The sequence below is a fragment of the Pseudochaenichthys georgianus genome, chromosome 8, assembly GCF_902827115.2.
Source record: "Pseudochaenichthys georgianus chromosome 8, fPseGeo1.2, whole genome shotgun sequence".
Classification (NCBI taxonomy): domain Eukaryota; kingdom Metazoa; phylum Chordata; class Actinopteri; order Perciformes; family Channichthyidae; genus Pseudochaenichthys; species Pseudochaenichthys georgianus.
Window position 1 is genome coordinate 30,754,948 of NC_047510.2, and position 24,318 is coordinate 30,779,265.

Consider the following 24,318-nt stretch of genomic DNA (forward strand, 5'->3'; position numbering starts at 1 on the left):
CGTCAGTGTTTCTGTTTATTTGAAAGCTTACATTGCTGTTTACGACATATTTAATACCGTTAAAGCCAAAGATAGCCCTCTTAGTAAGCTAACTCAAGTTTTTGTTGGTGTGTCTGAATTTACCATAAGGGTCAAACGTTATTTCTGATAGTTGAGTGGAACCCTAATCCTAACCCTAATCAGTTCAGCCTAAATTAAAGGTATATTAAAATGATCCCAGAAACAATATGGAATGGATAAAAAATACCTTTGCCCACCAATGCAAATACCTGTGGAAAATATTCATGGGGTGGCAAGAGGGTGGCAGGAGAATTTCAGGGGTGGCATCCCCTGCAGAAGTATATGCTGATTTAATAGCAGTCATATCAATTAATGTTAACTTGGAAAGCCACAATATTTATTTTAACTCAATAACATTATGTGACATTATTGTGGCACATCGGTAAAGCCTTAAATATAAATATACAAGGTGGCACACATAATGTAATGAATGCTTCTCGTTTTGTGCTGTCCCCCGTTCAAATGAAATCGCCGCCAATCATATTTCCAGGCTCGCGCCAGGGCCGGGGGAGGGGTTACAAGGCTCGCATCTTGTGCTGCATTCACTTGCACTCGGACATTAGAGATTTTCTCTCATAAATGTCCGATGAGCCACAACTTTTCTTTCAAAACAAAGCTGCCAACTGGGGTGGCAAGGCATTTTTCTGAGGTGGCAGCTGCCACCCCGTGCCACCCCGTAGAACCGCCACTGGTCCCACCTGTGAGGCATAAAGTGTACCTCTTAGGGCTTGGTCTGTCTGGACTGTCTCCAAAAGGGTCTCATAAAAATGAAGACAATGATAGTAATGAGCACAGTGACCCCTTGAGGATGTCACAGAGAGTGGCTCAGTAATAAAATGTTTCTTCCCCTTTTTTTATGTGCTTTCTGTCGTAGCTTATATACGTTATCTTTCCACTTTCTGATGACTGTTTGATGTCTCACTTATCATCCACATTATACTGTTAGAAATGAAGACGGTATGGTTCTAGTTAGTTGGCAGGTTATTTTTTCGGAATAAATAACCAGAAGATTGCTCCACATTTCCTGTTCACATTTTTCTGGCGTGAACTGGAGCAGTTTTGCTTTCCTGTTGTCCTGATAAGAGATATTCTCCTCCCCCATTTCCACAAGGCTTTCATGAAGGGATTATTCTGCTTCGTAGTGTTGAGACAATATTATTAAATATTAAAAGGAGGTTTTGTGGCAATATTTTCTCACGTGAATTGTTTAGTTTACTGAGGTAGAATGGATAGTGAAACAAAAAGACAAATACATTTTCCATCATGCCCCACATCCTTTATTTATCTTACAATGAACAGATGACACGGAGGAAACTGAATGCTTTGCTTTTTCCCAGTAGATGAGAAGAGGAACACTGACTACAAAGACTCTTGTAAAGTATTGATATGAGTTACAAAAACATCATTCACAAAAATAGATTTGAATTTTTGGACGTGTGATTGCATTTTATGCTGAGAACTGACATCAGGTGGTAATGTAGGACGAGGTTTGGCCTTTAAGCAGTTCAAAGCAAGAAAGCTGTTGAAGCGTCTGGTCGCTGCGGGCAAAAAACATACCACCTTTTCAAACTGTAATATTAATAAAGACTGAATTTCCCTTTTACAGAAGCAGCTTCCATAGGTTTTATTCAGCCAATAAATACATCCTTTCTATCCCTTACACAGTTATTCAATTTCACGGTGTTTGCACTTTTTAAAGAAAATACAGCCAAGAGCAATGTTGGACAGTAATAAACAAAACACACAAGAAAGGAACAAAATACAACAAAATCTGACAATCCAAACACTGGTGAGTTGGGAGTGTGTGTTGAAATAGATAATCTGTGTGTTCACTTAGACGTACATGGAAAACAACGCAAGTGATGATGACAGATTTTTGGGAAAACCAGCCACCTTATAATTCCAATTTCAAATCAAATCAAGTTTTATTTATATAGCATATTTATAAACCATTTTTGGTGGAGCCAAAGTGCTGTACATATAATAAAAATAGCCTACAGTAGAGACACTTTACAGCAAATACAACAGCACAGATTGTTCAGAATATCAGTATGAGAAAAATGACACCCTCTGTCCTTAGACCCTCTGTCCTCAGACCCTCACATCGTACAAGGAAACACTTCCAGAGAAAACCCACAGTTTAAAGGGAACATGGGAGAAACCTCAGGGAGAGCAACAGAGGAGGGATCCCTCTCCCAGGACGGACAGACGTGCAATAGATGCCGTGTGTAAATCGAAGAGATAATACACTTTACAGCATATAGACCGAATGTTAGGAAATGCATGTGTCGGTAATAAGAAGATGAATCCACGAGGATGTCAGCTACAATTTACCCAGAAAACACTAACTGAGACATTCAGGAGTAAAAAATACCCACACCGTACAAAACAAGTGAAGCAAAAGGCAGTAAGACAACACTGAGTCAAGTGTGTGAACATGTACATGTGCAGAATGATAAAATACAGCACACAGTAATCCTGCGTGTTACACGACACACAAAGCAACACAAGAGACACAAGCACACTGTAAAGAGTTCTCACATCATACAAAGCCCCATATAGACGGTAAAGCATTTCAGCTGAAAGGCTCTGCTGCCGTTTTCCTATTCTTTTATTTGAAGCCACAAGATAAACAAGGCCTGACATATCAAATACACCGTGTGGCTTCGTACAGATCTCACTGTATCGTGTTCAAAGTAAAAAGTCCTTCTACAAAAATACTTTTTTTTTTTTTTTGCTGTGTAAACTTTTGCAACCAAAGGCACTATCTTATCTTCCACCTGTTCTGATATAAAACATGCAGCCCGATCCATGCTCGGATCACTATGTAATTGATCTTGATTCTAATACTGGCATTCATCTACCAACAACAACCCGACTCCTGGATTGATGTTATGGCAAAAATACTGAAAAACACTGCTTCTTGTCACGGCATGTAATGTGCTCTTCTCCTTGCTACACAATACTGCGCCCCATGAAAATGCTGCCCTCAAAACATACAGTTTAAAAAAGTTCATATTTGGAGGAGATGGGGGGGCAACAATAGCTGCAGTCTCCAGGGTTACCCGATGTAAGTCAGTAACTGCAGTGTGTGCGTTAAAACACAAAGGTCCATAAATGCAACACAACAAGCATTAAAACAAAAATATTCCCTTTGGAAATCTTTTCCTTTAAATACAGAGGCCCACCTGTGTTCATGCAGCGAGGAGGATTTTTAAAAGAATGTAGAGACTCCAGTTGTGTGCCTCAAAGTAAGACAAGCTGCTGTGCTTATAAAACAACGCCATGCTGAAACTTGTAAATAAAACAAGCTGCTAAGGAGTTGTCTGAAATGTTTCTATTGATATAATCTAATGCACTTCTCCGCTTCAAACTATTGCACCAGGTCTGAAGAAGCAGTAGGGATTGTTGTTAAGGTAACATATGAGCATCCTCTCTAAGGGTCTGGTCAGACAGAGTGCTTTTTGCAGGTTTCAAAACACACGGTGCACCTTGTTGCCTTTTTTTATAAAAGCATACAATTAAAAATGATTGTTGTTGCTGCTACGCCTCCACTGGATCCCCCGCCGTAGCCTTAATTTGTCTCTGAGCCTAGCAAACTCTAAAAATGTTAACCTTTAAAAAACAATGTAATTAGTTAGCGAGTTGTTAGCTAGCTACCTTACCTATGCTAATAGACAGGCATAGTAGTATATAGATTGCTTCCAGTAAAACAAGTTAAAATTAGTTATCAAACAAGCATCTTGTGGATTGATTGAATTTAACAATGCTAACGGTTCACTTTTGATAGCTAATGCTAACTGGCTAAAATGTATCGGCTTAACAAATGGGTTGAGTTAGCAAATAGATAGCTAAGTTAGCAGCATTGAGCTAGATAGCTAAATAAAACAAGCTGCAAAATAGCTGTCTGAAATATTTCTATTAATATTCTCCAATCTGAAACTTATATGAATTATCAAGCAAGCAACACTAACTGGCTAAACAGGTTAACAAATGGGTTGAGTAAGCTAACAGTCAGCAAAGTTAGCTTAATTGAGCTAGGTTGCTAACAATGTCACAACCACAGAAGCCCCGCCTCTTAATTCATACGAATAAACAACTAGGGTGAACATTTGCAGTGCTTTACTGTTCTGAGTTCAAGTTCTTTATCAACAACAGTACTGCAAAAAGCGCTGTGTCTGATCCCGTCCTAATCTGTGTTTGAGTTATAACATATTTCCTCCAGGTTCTCATGTTGATAGTCATTGGTATGCATTTTTAAAAACATACATTAAATCCCTTTCAAGCCTCACATAAGCATTGCACAAAGTGTAATAAATAAGATGACAACTAGTGCAACTAACACTTACAACTAATCTAATAACACCTTGTTTTAACTAACTGCAAACATTTCCCTGTCGCCTGCATCTGGGTTGGTGTTGCACCAAATACAGTTTGGCTCTGTGACATCACTTCCTGCTACGTATGACATCACAAATTACAGGTGCTGCATGACATCAACGTTTTGAGTTAAGGTCTACACTGAATGTACAACATGTAAAAACACACATCACAATCCATATCTGTGTTTCTTAATTGTGTGCTTCTTGTTATCTTTATGATTTAAAAAAGAAAAACAACAATGGATATTAACCTGTCTCCACCTCATTCATGTGCTTCCTTAGAGCACTGAGTGTCCTTGATCATGTGTACTAGGGCTGCACAATTCATCAAAATTGCAATTTGGACTAGTCTAATATTCAAATTGCAGGAAGAACAACTTTTGTTAAAAGGCCAAATATGTGTAAAATAAAAATGTTGCTGAAGTATTGCGAAGCTGCAGAGATATCCGGGCCTACAAAATGGTTTACTACAGAATGACAAATTACTTGTAGATAGCTGTCATTGGTATGTATTTCTAAACACATTTCATGCTTTACATAAGCATCACACTTCGCCATGGACAATATTAAATAATTGATATGACAACTAGCGCATCTAACAAACTAATTTTGAATGGCCTACGTACTTCTTAACTCATCCGCTCACCAATATCGTGAATCAGATCGCAACAATGTAATATTGGTCAAAATAATAGCAATTCTCTTTTTCTTCTAAGTTGTGCAGCCCTAATGTGTACATTCAGTGTAGGTCATACAAGATTGGAGGACACAAAGCCCAGAACAAGGGGAGGTGTGTCTGTTGTTGGAGTAAAAGTATAAACACACATTAAAAAAAGCACGTTCTGTGTGTGTGTCACTCATTGAGGATGGAGTCCGGCTTGTCGTATCCAAAGAGTCTGAAGTCGGGTTCGTACAGCTTGTACAGTTCTTTGCGGGTCTCCAGGGGCACGGTGTTGAACCAGTCCGACTCCAAGGTGGTGGCCGTGAAGTTCCTACCGGATGTGGGGAACTCCACCACGTTGTCCACCTTCAGCTGGCGCAGCAGATGCTCGGCGTCCTCTTCCACCGTCTCCAGATGGCCCACGAAGTCATACTGGATCTGGCACGGGTGGCAGAGGCGGTACACCTGCCTCCAGTGCTCGTTGAAGGGCATCTCCTTCTCCGTCTGCGGGTCCAGGAGGTACTGCAGGAAGTTGGGGAAGGACGGGTGGATGCCCATGCCGAACGCCTCGTCCGCGGAGGCGGGAGGCGTCGGCTGGTTGGCGTAGCGACGCAGCATGACCTGGGCGAAGCGCAGGTAGAAATTTGCGTTGGGCATCTCAAATTTGTTCCGGTAGGCGGAGATGAGACGCACAAAGGGGTCACGAACGAAGATGAACTTGGTGTACTTCTTCAGCTTCACCTTCAAAAAGAATAAGAATTGTATTAATGCATAACATATATCCATTTTTATATATTATGTATTTAATTCCCAAGGACCATGCATACAAATACATTAACCTCAGAAAAGAGAAGAGATGAATTTCCATCTGCAGTCCTCAAACAGGGGATTTAATCGTAAAGGGGCCCTATTATGCTTTTTGGAGCTTCGCTTTACTATAGTGCGTTTGAGTGCATGTAAATGGTCTTCAAAGTCTAAAATCCCAAAGTTTCTCTCCAAAAATAATAAATATATAAATACACTTTCTCTAAAAATACAACTGACCACCAAGAATGAATAAAAGCAAGCTGTTGTGATAATATTATGATGTTTGTTTATTTATTAATTATTTTATTCTGATTTAATGAGTGTTCAATTATGTTTTACTGTTTTTAACCTGATTGAATTTTGTCGTGTAATTGTGTTAAAGTGATAATTTCTTATTATGCAAAAAGAAATACATGGTGGAGGCCATTGAAATAAAAACAATTCATTTACAGAAACAATTGTTTACCGTTTGGTGAGAGACCTTTAGTAAATAATGACTTTTCTTTGCTGTCGCCGCAGAAACACAGTGGTTCAGATTGGGTTTCATTTGTTTACTTGACCTCTGTAGTTCCAACAAAGCACTTCTCTTAGGCTGCGGCCCCACGAGGACGAAAACGGCTAAACACATAGGATTAACGCAAACGCAATCGCAAACGGCTTCCGTCCACATGCAATAATTATCCGGATAGTGTCTGCCCACACGAGACCGCTCCGTTTAGCTCCAACCGCTGGAGAAGCTGCAGTACATATGCAGGAGCCTCTACGTGGCGCTGTAACTTCCTCCACAAAAGCAGCGAAGAAGCATGGTTGTCATGGTTGCCCTTCTGTTTATTCTCCGCGGTGGGGGCCGAGGGAACCGGGCAGAGTTTTTCGCCAGTCAGCGTGTATTAAAGTTGAAATCTTCCGGACAAAATGATAAAAGTGCCGGTCAAAGGTCTTCTTTGTTATTTATTGAGCTTTAAAACAAATGAATAACGACTCTATATAATATAATGATAAAATACACGGAGCCTCTCTTTTTCCTCCCTCTCTTCGACCAGCGCCAGTGTCTGTCTCATGCAGCAGCTCATCCAGTAATCAGTGACCCGGCCGACTGTAAAAATAAACATATTTATAACTAGTTTAGGGAGTTTGAGAGGTAATTAAAATAGCTAAGGGTGATGATCTGACTTGAAGTGTGTGTTTTGCTGCAGCGGGAGGAGCTGCAGGTGAGCAGAGCTGCGTGTCTCCGTCCTGTCAGATTAGATTTCACTCGCGAGAGAAAGATAAATAATCTGAATTCAGGGTGCAGTTTACTTTGACGCGGGGGTGAGCAGCAGAGGTGGGGAGAGGCGGGGCTATTGCCTCATCATTATTGCTGTAGATGTTGCACAAACAACTGTAGCATGGTCAATAGCGTCCGGAGCACGATAGCAACTCTGCGATCCGCCATTGTTGTTGTTGTTGGTGGCGAAACACTTCAGCACTGGCGCGGGGTAAGCGGAGGTGAGCAGAAGAGGTGGGGAGAGGCGGGGCTATTGCGCAATCACTATCAGTGATCTGAAAATGTCCGTATAGGGCGCACACACGGAGCTGTTTGACCCCCCAGAGAGTGGCGTATGCATTTCTATCCACCTTGGGACCCGTTGTCGTTTCCTCAGTCGTTTAGTGCCGTATTCGGTCGTCCTCGTGTGGCCGAACGGTCTATATGACACTAAACAGTAACGCAAACGACCGAATTCGTCCTCGTGGGGCCGCAGCCTTAGAGACACATCGATTATTCTGCTGGCACATTAATACTACTTAAGAGGGAGCCGACAGCAGCCCCTGCTTATGCAAATTGGACCAGAGAAGCACCGGCACATTTAAGCTGCAGCCACACGAGGACGATAACGGTCGTATCCGCTACAGTTCTCTATCAGATAGACGGTTCGGCCACACGAGGCCGACAGGGAAACGCAGATAACGATAACGGGTCCCAAGGTGGGTTCTGATCTGCGGACGAAACGCTCTGGGGGGGCAAACGGCTCCGTGTCTACGCCCTATAACGATCATTTCCTGATAACGATGACGCAATAGCTCCAGTGTTTCGAGCCTGGTCCCGGTATCTCGTAGGACAGTGCACCCAGCAGGAGCTTCCAGCTAGATTTGATCGATATGGACATGAACGCGAGTGAAGTCTAATCGGACAGGAGAGGCGACACGCAGCTCTCCATGATAACCTGCAGCTCGATGAGCGGAACAAAACACACACTTCAAGTTAGATCATCACCCGTAGCTATTTTAATGACCTCTCAAACTACCTGAACTAGTTATAAATATGTTTATTTTTACTGTCGGGTCACTCATTACTGGATCAGCCAGCTGCATGAGACCACGGATACTGACGGGCTGTCAGGAGAGGGGGAGGAAAAGAGAGGCTCTGTCCTCCGTGTATTATTCTTATATTATTACAAAGAAGATTTTGTCCGGAAGATTTAAACTTTAACGGAATTGTTGACCGCTACTCTAAAAATAAAACTGATGACCCAGAATGAATGAAAGCTGGCAGGTGCGACAACATGACATCAGGTGTATTATTTGTACAGACCTTCATGAGGTGCTTGGCGAACTTGCCGTAGCGTTTCCAGAACTTGTTGAAGGTGAAGTGCATGCTGCTGTTGTGCACCAGGTCTTTCGGGATGGAGAGCGGGTCTCTCTGAGGAACGCCGTCCCGCAGCAGACTCTCACTCAGGACGATCATGAGGCGCTTCCAGTTACTGCACGCCACCTGAGAGAGGAACGGGGGAAATCTGACGTAAATACTCAGTAGAGGGGAGTGGGCAGAGAGTGGGAAGAAATAGGTGGTATTATGTCAGATTTTCGGCAACCCTAACCCTAACTGGCAACCGTGTCCGGAAAGTGTTTTAGGTCGTGTACAAATTTAAGAAATTCCAGTTAAAAATTCTTTACATTTATTATAAAAAAAGGTAAAATAATATATTTAAATCAAAAAGAAAGTCCCATCAATAGACTTGTGCATAACGCAACAAAAAAAATGAATAGACATTCCCTCAGCTTTAGGCTTACATATATTCTCATATAAAATAGAAATTAATAAAAACTGAATAAACAAGGAAACACTGATTATTGCAAATAAAAAAAAAAAGAGTAAATATACAAATATTAACAATAGAAAGATAAATGAGAACACACCATAATAGACGGAACTACTAAAGTAGTTGTAGTTTTAAATATACTTTTTGTGTGTTGTATAAATTAAATGTTTGCAAAGCACACAGGCCTTTGCGCACCTTGGGAACGTAGCAGTAGATGATGCCGTGCCGGTCGTCCACGATGAGGTGATCCAGCTCCTTGTTGGGAATGTCGTCAAAGGAGCGGTTTTTGCCAGGAAACACAACGCTGTCATTAGCGCACATCTCCTGAAGTAATCTCCGCCGCTGCTCCTGGTGTTGGCGAGGCACAGAAGGGTTTTATTATTAGCGGTGAGTATTCATTCCTCCTGCAGCTTTTTTTCATGGCCATCATTTGGACTGGAGCTGGAATTAATGATGGCTCTGTTGCTATTTAAGTATGCCAGTGAGCGAGCTGCAGACTGACTTACCTGCATACTTAAATACTATTTATGAATACTGAAATATTATCTATTAATTATTGTACATCACTGGCATATGAATTTGATTTTAAACCTTCCCTGCAGTGTGAACAATTCAAATGCTTGGATGCATTTGAATAACCCAGCCAACTTTAATAATTAAACATTTACTACTACGGTACTGTTCATTGTTTTGTATTTATTTAATCAATTTAATATTACATTTTTAATTGACAAAATGTGTTTTGCATATAGTAATTTTATAATTATTATTAGTTTCCTTATTTTAGTCCACCACCACACCCCCCCATACCTCACCGAATTGATCCACCACCACACCCCCCCCACCTCACCGACCTGATCCACCACCACACCCCCCCCATACCTCACCGACCTGATCCACCACCACACCCCCCCATACCTCACCGACCTGATCCACCACCACACCCCCCCCATACCTCACCGACCTGATCCACCACCACACCCCCCCATACTTCACCGACCTGATCCACCACCACACACCCCCCCATACCTCACCGACCTGATCCACCACCACACACCCCCCCATACCTCACCGACCTGATCCACCACCACACCCCCCCATACCTCACCGACCTGATCCACCACCACCTCACCGTCCTGATCCACCACCACACCCCCCCCTACCTCACCGACCTGATCCAACACCACACCCCTTCCCGCAGCCTTCGTTCATCAGAAGCGAACCTCCTCTCTATCCCCACACGAACCAAGCTCCGAACCTGGGGGGACAGAGCCTTCTCCATCGCTGCCCCCACCCTCTGGGGGGACAGAGCCTTCTCCATCGCTGCCCCCACCCTCTGGAACTCCCTTCCAGAACACATCAGAGACTGCACCGACCCCCCCACTTTCAAAACACTGACCAAAACACACCTCTTCAGACTGGCTTTTAATTTGTGAATTCATATTTTTGATTCTATTTTATCTCGTTTTATCCCCACTATAAAGCGTCTTTGAGCACCTGAAAAAGCGCTTTGACATTAAATGTATTATTATTTTTTTTATTTTGAACGCAGCTTAGGCACCAGGGATTTGGGTATGCAGTATATTGGTAGCACTTGTTCTCTTTAAGTTTGATGGTTGAAATCTAAGTAAAATAAACTGGATAGACACAATTCTTGACCAGGACATCGGACTTTAATAATAATATTACATTTTATTTACAGAACACTTTTTAAATGGAACACAAAGACACTTTACAGGGTTAAATATCCTGCGTATCCTTCATCCTGTGTAACAATTGCCTCTGGGAACAGTTTGATCTTTAGTTTGTTACGTTATTTACTGACACTTTTATCCAAGCAATTTGGGTTTTACGGTTTTTGCCAGAGGACACTTTGACATGTTGACTGCAGCTGGTGGGGGGAGGAGGGATCGAACTGCTGACCCCCTTATTTGCAGACAGTGAGTGCACCAAACCCCCCCTGTTTAATCCATGAATCCAGTCACACCTGAAAGGCCAACACTCTTGAATCATTAAAAAAAAAATCTCTCAAAACTCACTTTTTGCTAACAATCTCTAATCAACAACAACAACAACAACAACAACAACAACAACAACCACACTTTACTTGCACTTGGATTAGGACTACTGTTTGTTTTTTTTGTTTTCTTTGTACGGTTTCGGTTTCTGATTGTATGTAAAGCGTATTTGAGCTCCAGGAAAAGCGCTATTAAAAATTATATGTATTATTATTATTATTATAATTTAAAGTCAACTTTATAGTCAAAAACACCGTTTCCCACAATCCCGAATACAAAAATATATATAAAATATGTATAAAATATGTATATCCTATATATACACAACCAACAGACACATTTACACATATGCACACATTAAGAAAAAAGCAGAACAATCAATATATACAAAATAACAGTCACTTCAATATCTCTGGGATATATAATGATAAATTCAGATATCCACCTGTCTCTCTCGGAGCTCGGCTGCCACAGGACTCAGGTGGATCTTCCACTCCCTCCGTGGAATGTACCGCTCCTCGGCCTTCTCTGATTGGTTACCAGAGTCGGCGGGGGCGGGATCAGTGGGTTCTCCGGTGCCCGGCTCCAGGAACTGGTTGACGAAGGCGTCAATGTCGGACAGGAAAGATGGCGTCCGCGAGGTGTGAGGCTGCTGGCGGGGGGGAGGGGGCGGGGGGATCTTGGGGCCCGGGGACACGGGGGTGTGCAGGTACAGGTGAGAGGCCCCCACATCGTCCCAGTAAATGATGATGAGGAGGATCATGAAAACCGAGCCCAGGACCACGAAGATGCGGAACATCCTGGAAGTTCCCATGGCGACTGTTGAATATATATTGAAGTTTTCAATTATATACATGTAACAGTTGTAATGAATATGCAGTGGTGTGTTTAGTGTTAAATATTTCTTTATAAATAATGTAGTATAATCACACAAATTCTGTGTTTTCTATTTAATAATTCTGTGTTCTTTATTAATTAATTGTTCAATACCTAGGTCTAGAATCAGTGGGTGGAACCTCCAGAATGTATTTACTGTATTTAGGACACTATTTTTGTGGGACTTCCCCTTTCATATTGTGTCCCTCACGTTTCCTCTTCCCTTTTTGTAAATGTTCCACGTGAGAGGAGTCAGTGTGAGGGATAACTCATTTAATACTGATTTGTTGTAAATTGTCAGTGAATAAACGGAGATCGCCTCGACTGTATGCTGGCTCTGGTCTCATCCATGAACAACACAAACACAACGCAGACGCCGCTTACACACACACACACACATAAAACGGTCAGTCTAGGTGGCATATACAGTGTACAATCAAACGAATAGGCATGTAAATAAACACAGGGTCAGTATGCAGATGATACATGGATAACAAAGTACATACATCTACAAGATATGACGTGGACTACTACACTATATAATCTCCCATGGCGACTGTTACTGGCTACAGGATAACCATAGCAACTGGTAAGACTTCACAGGGGGAGCCTCTCTACAGCATGGCGGCGGCGGATTGGAGTAAGTTACCTGGGTCTTTTATTCATGCGGTCACCGGGGCAACAGATTGTTACAGGGTCACCATAGCAACAGAGTCCAGTAGCTCTCTCTCACCATGGCGATAGATATAAAGATGGAGTCTGTGGCTGGTTTGTTATCATCATGCTGCTGCTGCTGCACTGCAGGAAACTGGACATCCATGGATCGACTCTCACCTCTGTTCCATGCCTGCAGGAAGAAGTTATTTATTCCATCTTTATTTAAAGATAACATACAATGCTCATGTTCAGGTTCATATCAGTATGTAGTGTCTCTACTGACATGTCTCCATGCTTTAATGTTCAAAAAGCTCTTTATTTGTCTCATACTGCCTGTGCTGCAGCACCTCTTTTCACCCTCTGTCTGAAACCAGAGCCCAGTCTGCTCTGATTGGTTAGCTGGCCGGCTCTGTTGTGATTGGTCAACTGCTTAGAGATGTTCCGCCCCTTAGCCTATCACATACAATATGTTGGAGCACTAGCCAATAGAAGTGCAAGTGTTCTTTTCTTATCAAGCTCCACATTTGTGGAATCAGCTTCCAGTTTGTGTTCGGGCGGCAGACACCCTATCCGTTTTTAAGAGTGCGCTTAAGACCTTCCTTTTTGATAAAGCGTATAGTTAGGGCTGATTAGATTCAGCCCCTAGTTTTGCTGATATAGGCTTAGTTTGTCGGGGGACATCTTACTTCTTCCTTCTCTCTGTCTATACCTGTGTACTCTCATGTTCCGATTAACCCAGCTTCCCCAAATGTCTTTCTTTTTGGTGTCTCTATACGCCGGGATCCGGAGTCATGGATGATCCTGCGGTCATGTGTCCTGGATCGCGAGCGCTGGATCGCGAGTCGTGGCTGTGGTCCTGGATCATAGGTCCTCGATGGATATCCTCGTGGATTCATCTTCCTATTATACACACATGCATTTCCAAACATTTGGACTACCTATGTTGCAAATGTATTATCTTTTCAATTTACACACGGCATCTATTGCACGTCTGTCCGTCCTGGGAGAGGGATCCCTCCTCTGTTGCTCTCCCTGAGGTTTCTCCCATTTTCCCTTTAAACTGGGTTTTCTTTGGAAGTTTTTCCTTGTACGATGTGAGGGTCTAAGGACAGAGGGTGTCGTATTGTCATACTGATATTCTGTACACACTGTGAAGACCACTGAGACAAATGTAACATTTGTGATATTGGGCTATATAAATAAACATTGATTGATTGATTGATTGATTACAGAAGTAAACAACGGAGTAAAATGGAGGCGTTTCAGGAGGGATTTTAGCCCACTGACATGCACACAAACCTATACAACACACTACTATTTGGGATATCCATCGTAGCCGGGGTTTACGATCAGTTTTTGGGTGATTTGTACTGAGGAACAAGTATCACATCACCGACGCGTGAAAAATAGTGTTTTGGTAACACGGGGTGTTCAGGTAACACTTAAAGACTTTGTTATGGAACGCAAAGCAGAGTAGGGGGCTAGTACACCCCCCTGAGGGTCCGATTGTGGATGTCATGCGAGCATAACATGGTGAAAACAATCTGTCGAAATTAACAATGGGACGGAAATATTCGGATTTCCACGGGAGGTTCTGTGAATAAATTAAAAATCAAGAACCGAAATAATTGAACTATTCATATCTTAGACTGCACTGTAACTTTTATCTTTTAATGTTAATTTTATTAGCTTTTCTTTTTAATGACTGATTTTAAATGCCATTTTCTTAATGTCTTTCATTTTTTGTTTTTCTTTTAATGTTTCTTTTATTATCTTTTACTGTTTTTAAATGCCTTTGTCTGAATGTCTTTCCTTTTTGTAAAGCACCTTGAATTGCCTGGTGCTGAAAGGTGCTATATAAATAAACTTGCCTTGCCTTAATTGCCTTACTAACTCACAGACAATTGTTTCTGCAATCCTAGCAAAGATTTTAACATTTGGCATCAATTAATCGGTAAAACTTAGTGAGTAAAATCAATGTAAACAGACAGCTTCAGTTTCAGTAATTACCGAGTACAAATCAATAGTGTTTTGGAGAGCAGACAAAACAAAACAATAGAAAGCAGGATTTCAAAAGCATGCCAATTATCATGCAAAAACAACAACAAAGGAAAGGCTGATATCAGAGTGAGGTTGCTCTTGCTCTGTTAATAAAAACATCTTGAAAACTGGAGCAATACGTGGGCAGGTCTGACATTTTATTGGCTTCAAATATTTTTACTGAACCTCCTTCACCTCTCTGAGTCGACTCTACTCCCACTCTCAGCAGTAAAATCACAAGTGCTTGTCAAAGGTTTGCATGCCAGGGGGCTCTGCATACCACAAAGTAATAACTGCTGCACTGCACAAGTATCCCGCTGTATCTATACCAGGCTTCCTATGGATTACTGTAAAGCATCGGCACACTAAAACACTCGAGCTGAGGTAATAAAGGCCCCACTTTATACACCTAAAGATACGCTCTGCATGTACGAAAACACACTGAAGCTTACTGTGCTGTGTGTGTTTATGGAGCTGCAGATAAATGGCCAGTTCTACCTGTGGCTTATCTCAAACCCCAATCCATGTTTCCTACTTCCCACTTCATCTCCAGTTTTCTCCTTTCTGTGCAGTGTGAAAGTCACAGGGCGTCGCTTTTCCATTCCGACTTTTTCTAAATCCGGAGCCTCCGTGCAACAGTCCTCATATTATTCCCTCTTTCCTGGAGCTGAGAGGAGACCATTGACATGGAAAATCATCATACCCCTCTCCAGAGGCGGCAGACTACGCTCCTCTTCCTCTCTGCACACCAATGAGCTCGATGCCGTGACATAACGAACATTAAATCAGGCGTTTTAAGGGGTAGAAATGTTCTGTACGTTGAAAGTGAAGTACTCATTAAAAGCAGGGAAATAAACGACTTTTGTACAATTGAGATGAACTAGTATTTTAATTGAGTCGTTTCACTGCATACTAGTATGTGCATGAACTTACAATTCAGAGGAAACACTGCAGATCTTTAAATCAATGTTATTTTGAGATTTACTTTCAAAAATCATTATTTTTAAAATAGCAATAAAAATGCCTGTTGCAAGTTGATGCTTTCAGATGCCTTTTTTCCAGCCAACAGACCAAAATCCATATTTAATTTAGTTTATAGTAGGGGTGTAAGGGTTCACAGAATTCACGGTTCGGTACGTACCTCGGTTTGGGGGTCACGGTTCGATACGGGTTCGGTACAACAAGAAAAAGCTAAAAAAAAGTCCCAAATGCATAATTCCAGGTTTGCTTTTTATTTCTTTTGAACAGTAGAGCAAGTTTCAGTTCAAAAATAAGGAACTCTAACATTTTGAATAATTAACTTTATTACACAGTTAAAAACAAACCACAAACAGTAGCACACAGACTCAGAAGGCCGTATTATCTATAATGGCTGAAGTCAAACAAAAAGGTTCAATAAGCTGTAAAACTCAAAAGAATGTCTTGAAAATATTACAAAATAAATAATAAGAAAGTGTTTCAATCACTTGCAATCACAATCAATACAAGCTGGGGTCCTCTACTGCAGTGGTTCTCAAACCTTTTTCAATAATGTACCCCCTTTGAAAAACATGTCAGCCAAGTACCCCCTGATCAGCGCAAAAACTATTTGTTAGGGACAAAAAGCCTTTAAAGAGGTCCAGCACAGCGCTGCACCATCGTGTCTGATTTATTAAAACAACAACAGTAACTGAGAAACACTTAAATGCTACATTTCAAATGTTTACAATCCATCACTAAATTCATGGCAAACCCATTTTAACATCATGCAATAACACTAAGACGACATTAGCTGCTTTGAACTGATCTTTTTAATAAGTTGTTCTACAATTTTGTGAGAAACATGGGCTGAGCTTCACTGAGAGCTTTGTCATTCTGACAGCGAGGCAAACTGCAGCTATTACACTTCGCGTTTTGAAATATGTGCAACTTGACATTTAGCTTGAGCTGGCTTTAATACTTTCTTTATGGTATTCAAATCGGGCTCAAGTAGAACCTTTACCCATGTATTTAGCTAGTTCTGGAAGAATAATCAACATTGTGCATTAAATCATATACTGGTTTGTTTAACACCTTAATGTTTACAACATCATTCCATATTATGTTTTTTCATAGTTTCGATGTCTTCGGTATTCATCTACAATGTAGAAAATAATCTAAATCTAAACTGGGGTGCATCATTTGACACAACACCGGCACACCGTCCTCGTACGATCCACCACTCGCACTTTATCGTTATTGTAGTCCACAGGGAACACGAAATGTTCCCACACAGCTGATTTAAAAGAAGCAGGTGGTCTTCTAGCTCCTTTGTGTTATCCATAGGTGTTATCTGATCTCGCAATACTAACTTTTCTTCTTCTTGTATTTTATTCGTTTTGTTGTGTTTTCTTCTTCTCCATCATTTCTTGTTTAAGGGCGGCTGGCAAAAACAGCTTTTAGGTGCAATACCGCACACTGGATTATAGTGTAGTGCAAGGGTGTCAAACTCAAGGCCCGGGGGCCAAATCCGGCCCGCGACTTCATTTTATGTGGCCCCTCAAGAGCTTGAAAAGAATACAATAAGTTTATTATACGGTTAGATGCTTGCCCAAAAACTACATGTCTCACAATGCATCTCAAATTTGACTTTTCTCAGAATTTGCCTTTTCTTTTAAATATGCATTTTTTTTCTTAGAATTTGCCTTTTTCTCCGAATTAGAATTTTTCAAAATGTCACTTTCTTTTCAAAATGTCACTTTCTTTTCAAAATGTCACTTTCTTTTCAAAATGTCATTTCTTTTTTTTAGTTTTTCCAGAATTTGGCTTTTCTTTTTAAATCATGTTGTAACGTTCTCACTGAAGAGACTTGCAATTATTTGCCCTAGACTTCTGCTTTCAGACGTAGTTAATTATGAAGTTATTACCCTATCCCATAACAATCCAATGCAGAGGCAATAATGTAATATAATGCATTATTTTATATATATTAAATATTTATATATGTATTTTTATTAGTGCTGTCAAAATTATCGCGTTAACGGCGGTAATTAATTTTATGAATTAATTGCGTTAAAATATTTAACGCATTTAACGCATGTGCAGAATGGCCCGCCCCATACGTGCCACCAGTGGCAGCGCCAGGGTATGGCTGGGGTAGGCTACACCCATACCAAGAAATGGCTTAGCCCCACCATGAGAAATGATGTTAAAGTAAGAAAAATAAAGTCTGCCAACTCGCGCGGAGTAAATTGCACAGACAGCAGTTAGTCAGATTGATTGCAGCCACGGTTTTGAAAACTTTTGTTTGTAGTGATCGTCTTCTCAATAGAAAATCTTTGATAACGGCGTGGTGTTGTTGCAGGAAGTCCCGACGGAGAATACTTGTGCTGTAGTACAGCACAGGGGTTATGGGCTCAGAACAGTCTCATAATACACACCTGCACACAGAAGGATTCAAACTTGTATTTCCGGATCCATACTTATGTTTTTCAATGCACACACAAATGTATTCCGTTTCATATACATGTAAATAAAATCCAAATACAGAAAAAAGTGTTACATATGTATTTTTGATCCTCACTTATTAGTTTCCCGTTTAAATCCCCTGAACCTGCAAACACAAACCGCTTTCTGTGCACGGATCACTGTGCATTCGTGTGTGGGTTTTTTGAGACTCCCCTGATGGTCAGCCGATTCGTACTTGTAATTTTTTCTATCTATAGCCAATCAGATGTCTCCTTCATTCTAAGCCAATCACATGAGCGCGACCCCACGAGGGTAAGATTACTTCATATACGCATTTTGCGCAGTCCGGTCAGCTCGCTAAACAGAGGGCGGAGCATCAGGTGATCATGCAGAGCAGCGTGTCCCCATCAGACTCAGCAGCTGTCTGATCTGATCTCTCTCTCGCGTCCGGTTATACTTCACTCGCGTTTATGTCCATATCGATCAGATCTAGCTCTCCTGATCGGCCTTTATAGAGAGCACCGATCAAACTATTAAGAGTGAATATCGGCCGATAATGACCGGCAGGGCTCCCCCTCCCGTTAACAGGTCAATGTCGAGCACTGGCTTCGTAGTGCACTGATCGATTAGGCTAAGCTAACCTGTAGCTGCTCCCTCCACACTCACAACAACTTCATACAGACATAAATAAAGCAGCTGTATTCGCCATACAGGAAACACACATTTAAAACGGTTTTGCCTGCCGTTTTTGTGTACACAAGCATTCATCAATGGTTCGGAAAGTGGCGCTGTACCTTAATAATATAAAGGCTTGTATTTGCGTGCATTTCCTGTTCGGAAAGTGGCGCTGTACTGAGAGTGGAGGTGTCCTGAGATTAGCGCCTGCAGGCAGGCTCCATGGAGCTGTCAGCTCCGGACTGCGCAACATGCGTACATGAAGTGCTACGTCATGAACGCAAGAAATCTACCCTCGTGGGGGCGCGCTCATGTGATTGGCTTAGAATTGAGGAGACATCTGATTGGCTATAGATAGAAATAATTACAAGTACGAATCGGCTGACCGTCAGGGGAGTCTCAAAAACCCCACACACGAATGCACAGCGATCCGTGCACAGAAAGCTGTTTGTGTTTGCAGGTTCAGAGGTTTTAAACGGAAAACAAATATGTGAGGATCAAAAATACATATGTAAAACTTTTTTCTGTATTTGGATTTTATTTACATGTATATGAAACGGAATACATTTGTGTGTGCATTGAAAAACACAAGTGTGGATCCGGAAATACAAGTTTGAATCCTTTTGCGGATCATGAAATACAAGTGTGAATCCTTCTGTGCGCATGTGTGTATTATGAGACTGTTCTGAGCCCATAAGGGGTGCACATAACTGCTACGCAGGTTATGTGCGTAATCTGAAATGCGTACCGTCACTTGTATCACAAAGCGCATTTGCGTACCGACGTACTTGTGAAGCTTTTCCAGAAGGCGGTTAGATCACCGGACGACAGAGTCGGTCTCCGTGTGCACAGGCAGGGCTGCTGTTAACGTCGGTCTGTACAACGGACTTGTGCCAAAACTACGCCAACCGGCTGCGGAGGGAGACTCTCCCCCCCCCCCCCCCCTTCACTGGAGAACTGCGCTAAAACATCTGATCACAACGTTCACACTCTGTGGTCACGAAGTACTCCACTAGCGCCCCCGTCGACTTTCCTGAAGTACTCCCCCGTTGATAGAAATCAACACGTAATGAATTAAGACCCCACGGTTTTAGGATTGATAGGTGTGTGGGCTGTCTTTCATTTTGACACACAGAAAAATGTTATAATAAACATAGATAGTATGTTAAATGGATATATCCGCCTTCTTTCATTTATCTTTCCATTCCCACAACAATATACATAAAGAAATGGCATATTTTGGACATAGTTCGAATGGTGATTAATCATGATTAATTAATTTTTAAGTTGTGATTAATCTGATTAAAAATTGTAATCGTTTGACAGCCCTAATTTTTATATAGTCTTAAAGTTACAACCGGCCCTTTGAGTGCAACCTTCATGCTGATGTGGCCCGTGATGAAATTGAGTTTGACACCCCTGGTGTAGTGGATACTGCCCTGAATGACAGACTTTTTTTCCCACTCGTTAAAAAAAAGGCGTATTCGTCGTGTGACTGCATGCACCGAACCGTGACGGTACGGGACGAATACAGTTACCGTTACACCCCTAGTTTATAGTGATAAGAAAATTTGAAGAAGCTGTAATACTCATATTGTAGAAGTAAAAAATTATACACCTCGACCAACCATTGGAGTAAAAATGTACTGACATATGAATGAGTTGATTATAAAGTAACCATGATCAATATCAAGGGATATTGGACTAGATTAGATTTACTAATCCCAAATTGAAAAAACTGTGTTTTGACTGCACGCATGTTAGCATGCCATTGAACATGATGAGTTAAAAATAGAATAAAAAAACAACCAAACAAATCAACAGTAGAAAGATATCTCTATAGTAGCTATAGAATACAATATGTTGAATCTGACACTATATTAGACCAACCTACTGCTAAAAATATGAACATAGGAGGACACTATATACAATGTGGAAAGCAGTTGCAGTTTTTAAATTCAATTGTAAATGGAAAATAAACCTGAAAACCATTTTTTCCGTGTTTCCATTATTTTGTCGGTATGTTTCCTACACTCGCAGTGCCAACACCATGTCAACAAGTCTCACATATAATTAAAAGTCTTGTTGCAGGCTATTAATAATCTGTTTTTCCCTTGGTTATTTCCCTCATAACTCGTCCATGCTTGTTCTGTTAATCTCCATCTCAACATACAGCAGGAAAAGCGGTAAAAAGCAGCCGAGCAGCAGGCTGTGCTCACCGGACAGAACAGATAAATCTCCCCGGCAGGTCCGCAGCAGACCCGGACACAATGTCGGCTTTGACGGGCAGCAGCACCGCGGGAACGGGCTGTTAGACGCTCTCTGCATGTGGAGCTTTTTAGTCACATTTACGTGGAGAACATACAGAGCATCCAAAGAAAACAACGAGATTCCTGACGTGCAGCCGCGGGTTTAATGTAGCCGTGTATCAAAGCAGTGCACAGTCAAAGAGCAACGTGCAAAACAACAAAAATAGGCAGCATGTTAAATTACTTTTCATATTTCTTGTTAGTATTTAAGTTAAAAACCTCCTCACCTCTTTTTGTGTGAGCTCCCAGCGCCGCGTCAGCTGCCTGTGATGCGAAACGAGTGCCCGTTTTTTTCCAAGGAGATGGAGCGGGATCAAGTAGAGTATCGCGAGAGTTAGTACTTATTGTTTTTGCAGAGTGAGCTCATGAGGGGGAAAAAAAATCCCTTTTCTGGGTCAGCTCCAACATAGCATGTCGTCAGAGTTAGATGATTTATGTAGACAGTCTCCCTCCCCCTCCCTCCTCCTCCCTTTCTCCCCCTGTCTTCCAATATGAGCAACGTGCTGAAAATAACCTGCTGTACCTGCAAAAACAAATGTCATCTTCACTGAGAAAAAATCAGACTAAAGGAATTATAATTAGGAAATGTTGCTGTGGGGGATCTGCGTCTATTTCTGTGGCCTCCGGCTGAGCAGGCGGTGACAATCCTGTTATTTGTGAACTCTTTTCATCCTGTGACATCAAACACAGCAAGGAGCCCACACACACACACACACACAGAGAGATCATCATAATCTGCATCCAATCAGCGTCACAATTTCACCCCTCTCCTTATTTGCCTAATATAACTCTGTACCCTGGCATCAATTATACTCTGAACACACACACACACACGCACGCGCGCACACACACACACACACACACACGCGCACACACACACACACACACACACACACACACACACACACACACACACACACACACACACACACACACACACACACACAGAGAGAGATCATATAACTCTGTACCCTGGCATCAATTATACTCTGAACACACACGCACGCACACGCACACGCACACACACACACGCGCACACACACACACACACACACACACACACACAGAGATCATATAACTCTGTACCCTGGCATAAATTATACTCTGAACACACACACACACGCACACGCACACACACACGCACACGCGCACACACACACACACACACACACACACACACACACACACACACAGAGAGATCATATAACTCTGTACCCTGGCATCAATTATACTTTGACACACACACACACACACACACACGAACACGCACACACACACACACACACACACACACACACACACACACACACACACACACACACACACACACACACACACACACAGAGAGAGATCATATAACTCTGTACCCTGGCATCAATTATACTTTGAACACACACACGCACACGCACATGCACACGCACGCACACACACACACACACACACACACACACACACACACACACACACACACACACACACACACACACACACACACACACACACACACACACACAGCATGAACACAGCATGAGCACATCAGATAAGAAAGCAATCTTAACAGAAGGAAGAGAAGGTGCCATCAAGATCATTTTTTCACAACATCATTTCAAAAAGATAACGGACATATTTATCATGTTTATAATCATATTACATTTCTACTTTGATATATTTTATTATTTGACGATAATGACTATGACATTACCATACAAAAGTGTGAAAGTATTCAAAGAGTATACGTATTAGCCCTTGTGTCTCAACACACAGAGCACACACAGTATTGACTAAAGTAGGCTTATGGTGCTTCTGAACGCAGTGCGTTGCAGTGTGAGTGTTCACATCGCTGTCTGCATGCGTTTCCTCACAGATGCAGAGATTATACCACAAACAGGTTATTCTTAATCCCCCGCTGGCCAGCCCGTTTCACTCAATTTGAACCATCTGGTGGTTATGGCTTTGAAAAAACATCTTTCTAAAAATAGATGTATAAGCTGCAGAAATCAACGAAGTGACTATAGCCATACGGTTCAGTGAGTTATGGATGATACTGCTGGATAAACCCAGAAGGACTTTTGAGCAAACGGATTACATTTCACAGCTGAGTTTAAAACCTCAATACACTTTCAGTATTTGAGTTGACTTAAAGCTTATTTAAAACTTAAAATAACACGTTTTTTGGATGAAATACAGTATTTACAATCAATAGGATCAATGCAAAAAGTAAAGAGTAGTCTTTAGATCACATGTGTCAAACTCAAGGCCCGGGGGCCAAATCAGGCCCGTGGTGGATTTACTTTCGGCCCGCAGGATCATTTGTAATTCCTATTAGATCTGTCCCGCCGGTATATTGCACGCACACCTTCACTCCATCCTGAGGGTCTCCTCCGCTCAGAGCCTGAGCCCAAACATTGATGACCTTGCTCCCAAGATGAGATGCCAAGTATCTGAGCTAGCATCTCAGAGCAGCACACTGAGTTGCAATGTTTCCTTCTGCACTTTGTTTCTCATGACAACAGGGCGGTTTGTTCTTTGAGGGAAATAGTTTTGTTGAAGCTGTTGTTGGCCTGTGGGAAACTGTAATCATAAGAAATGACTCTGGAAAAGCTGCAGATAGAGCCATAAGAAATGAATGCAACTGATTATTGAATGTTTAATGTTTTTATAGGCAATAATTTAAGCTTTGTTAGTTCCAGGTTTAATATGTGCAACAAGTTCATTTCAATAAGTTTTGCTATAAACATTGAACCAGTCCGGCCCTCCACTAGCACCCATTTTTTTTATTTTGGCCCGCTGTGTATTTGAGTTTGACCCCCCGCCTTAGATAAAGGGGTAATTCATGATGTTATAAAACTAATGTATAAAGATCATGATCCTTAATATGCAAAACATGAAAAAACTTGTATCCAATGTTTTATTCTTTATTTTGAATCTTGTGTTGGTCAATTTGGTGCCCCTAAATAAAATGTGTTTATTTTAAATAAGTTGCAAGGTGTCAACATGATTCTATTCATGCCAACCCCTAATCCCTCCTTAACATTAGTATATAGTAGCATCTTTATGTGTGTTGTTGTTTGTTGTTGTTAAGATAAAGGGGTGGATCTTCTCTCTAAACGGCATTTAAAGAATATCTGCTTGCCTTGCCTCTCTTGGCTTTTTTAAACAAAATTAAAGCTCAGACATTATTGATAAACTGTTGTGAGTCAGAGTTTCCTGTTGCCTAATGTGGGGTGAAGTCATTCTATCCTTTTCTTTGTAAATGTGAGGTTTAAATGTATTCAAATGTGAACGACTTATGAGGTTATGTAACACTCCTATTTCTGTACATGTTTCGGG

At 41.5% G+C, this 24,318-nt stretch overlaps 1 protein-coding gene across 2 annotated transcripts; it reads right to left on the reverse strand.

The window, feature by feature from the left end:
* Positions 1–1,331: 1,331 nt before the first annotated feature.
* Positions 1,332–21,288, reverse strand: chst12a (carbohydrate (chondroitin 4) sulfotransferase 12a). Of its 2 annotated transcripts, none has more exons than XM_034088350.2 (6): positions 21,216–21,288; positions 12,531–12,728; positions 11,451–11,824; positions 9,183–9,335; positions 8,480–8,659; positions 1,332–5,844 (listed from the first exon to the last, which is right to left on the reverse strand). In XM_034088350.2, the coding sequence occupies exons 3-6, from the start codon at positions 11,817–11,819 to the stop codon at positions 5,296–5,298; spliced, it is 1,251 nt and encodes a 416-aa protein (XP_033944241.1). In that variant the 5' UTR covers positions 11,820–11,824; positions 12,531–12,728; positions 21,216–21,288; the 3' UTR covers positions 1,332–5,295. The 2 variants fall into 2 exon arrangements, with proteins under 2 accessions (XP_033944241.1, XP_033944243.1); XM_034088352.2 differs by lacking the exon at positions 21,216–21,288 and adding an exon at positions 20,899–20,988.
* Between the last annotated feature and the right edge of the window lie 3,030 nt (positions 21,289–24,318).

Bases quoted from the DNA above. Each gene is read 5' to 3' on its own strand.
- chst12a (XM_034088350.2), bottom strand. From the start codon at position 11,819: ATGGGAACTTCCAGGATGTTCCGCATCTTCGTGGTCCTGGGCTCGGTT. The intron at 8,660-9,182 runs GTGCGCAAAGGC...TTCCTCTCTCAG, and splicing joins TCTACTGCTACGTTCCCAAG to GTGGCGTGCAGTAACTGGAA. The intron at 5,845-8,479 runs GTCTGTACAAAT...TTCTTTTTGAAG, and splicing joins TCGCCAAGCACCTCATGAAG to GTGAAGCTGAAGAAGTACAC.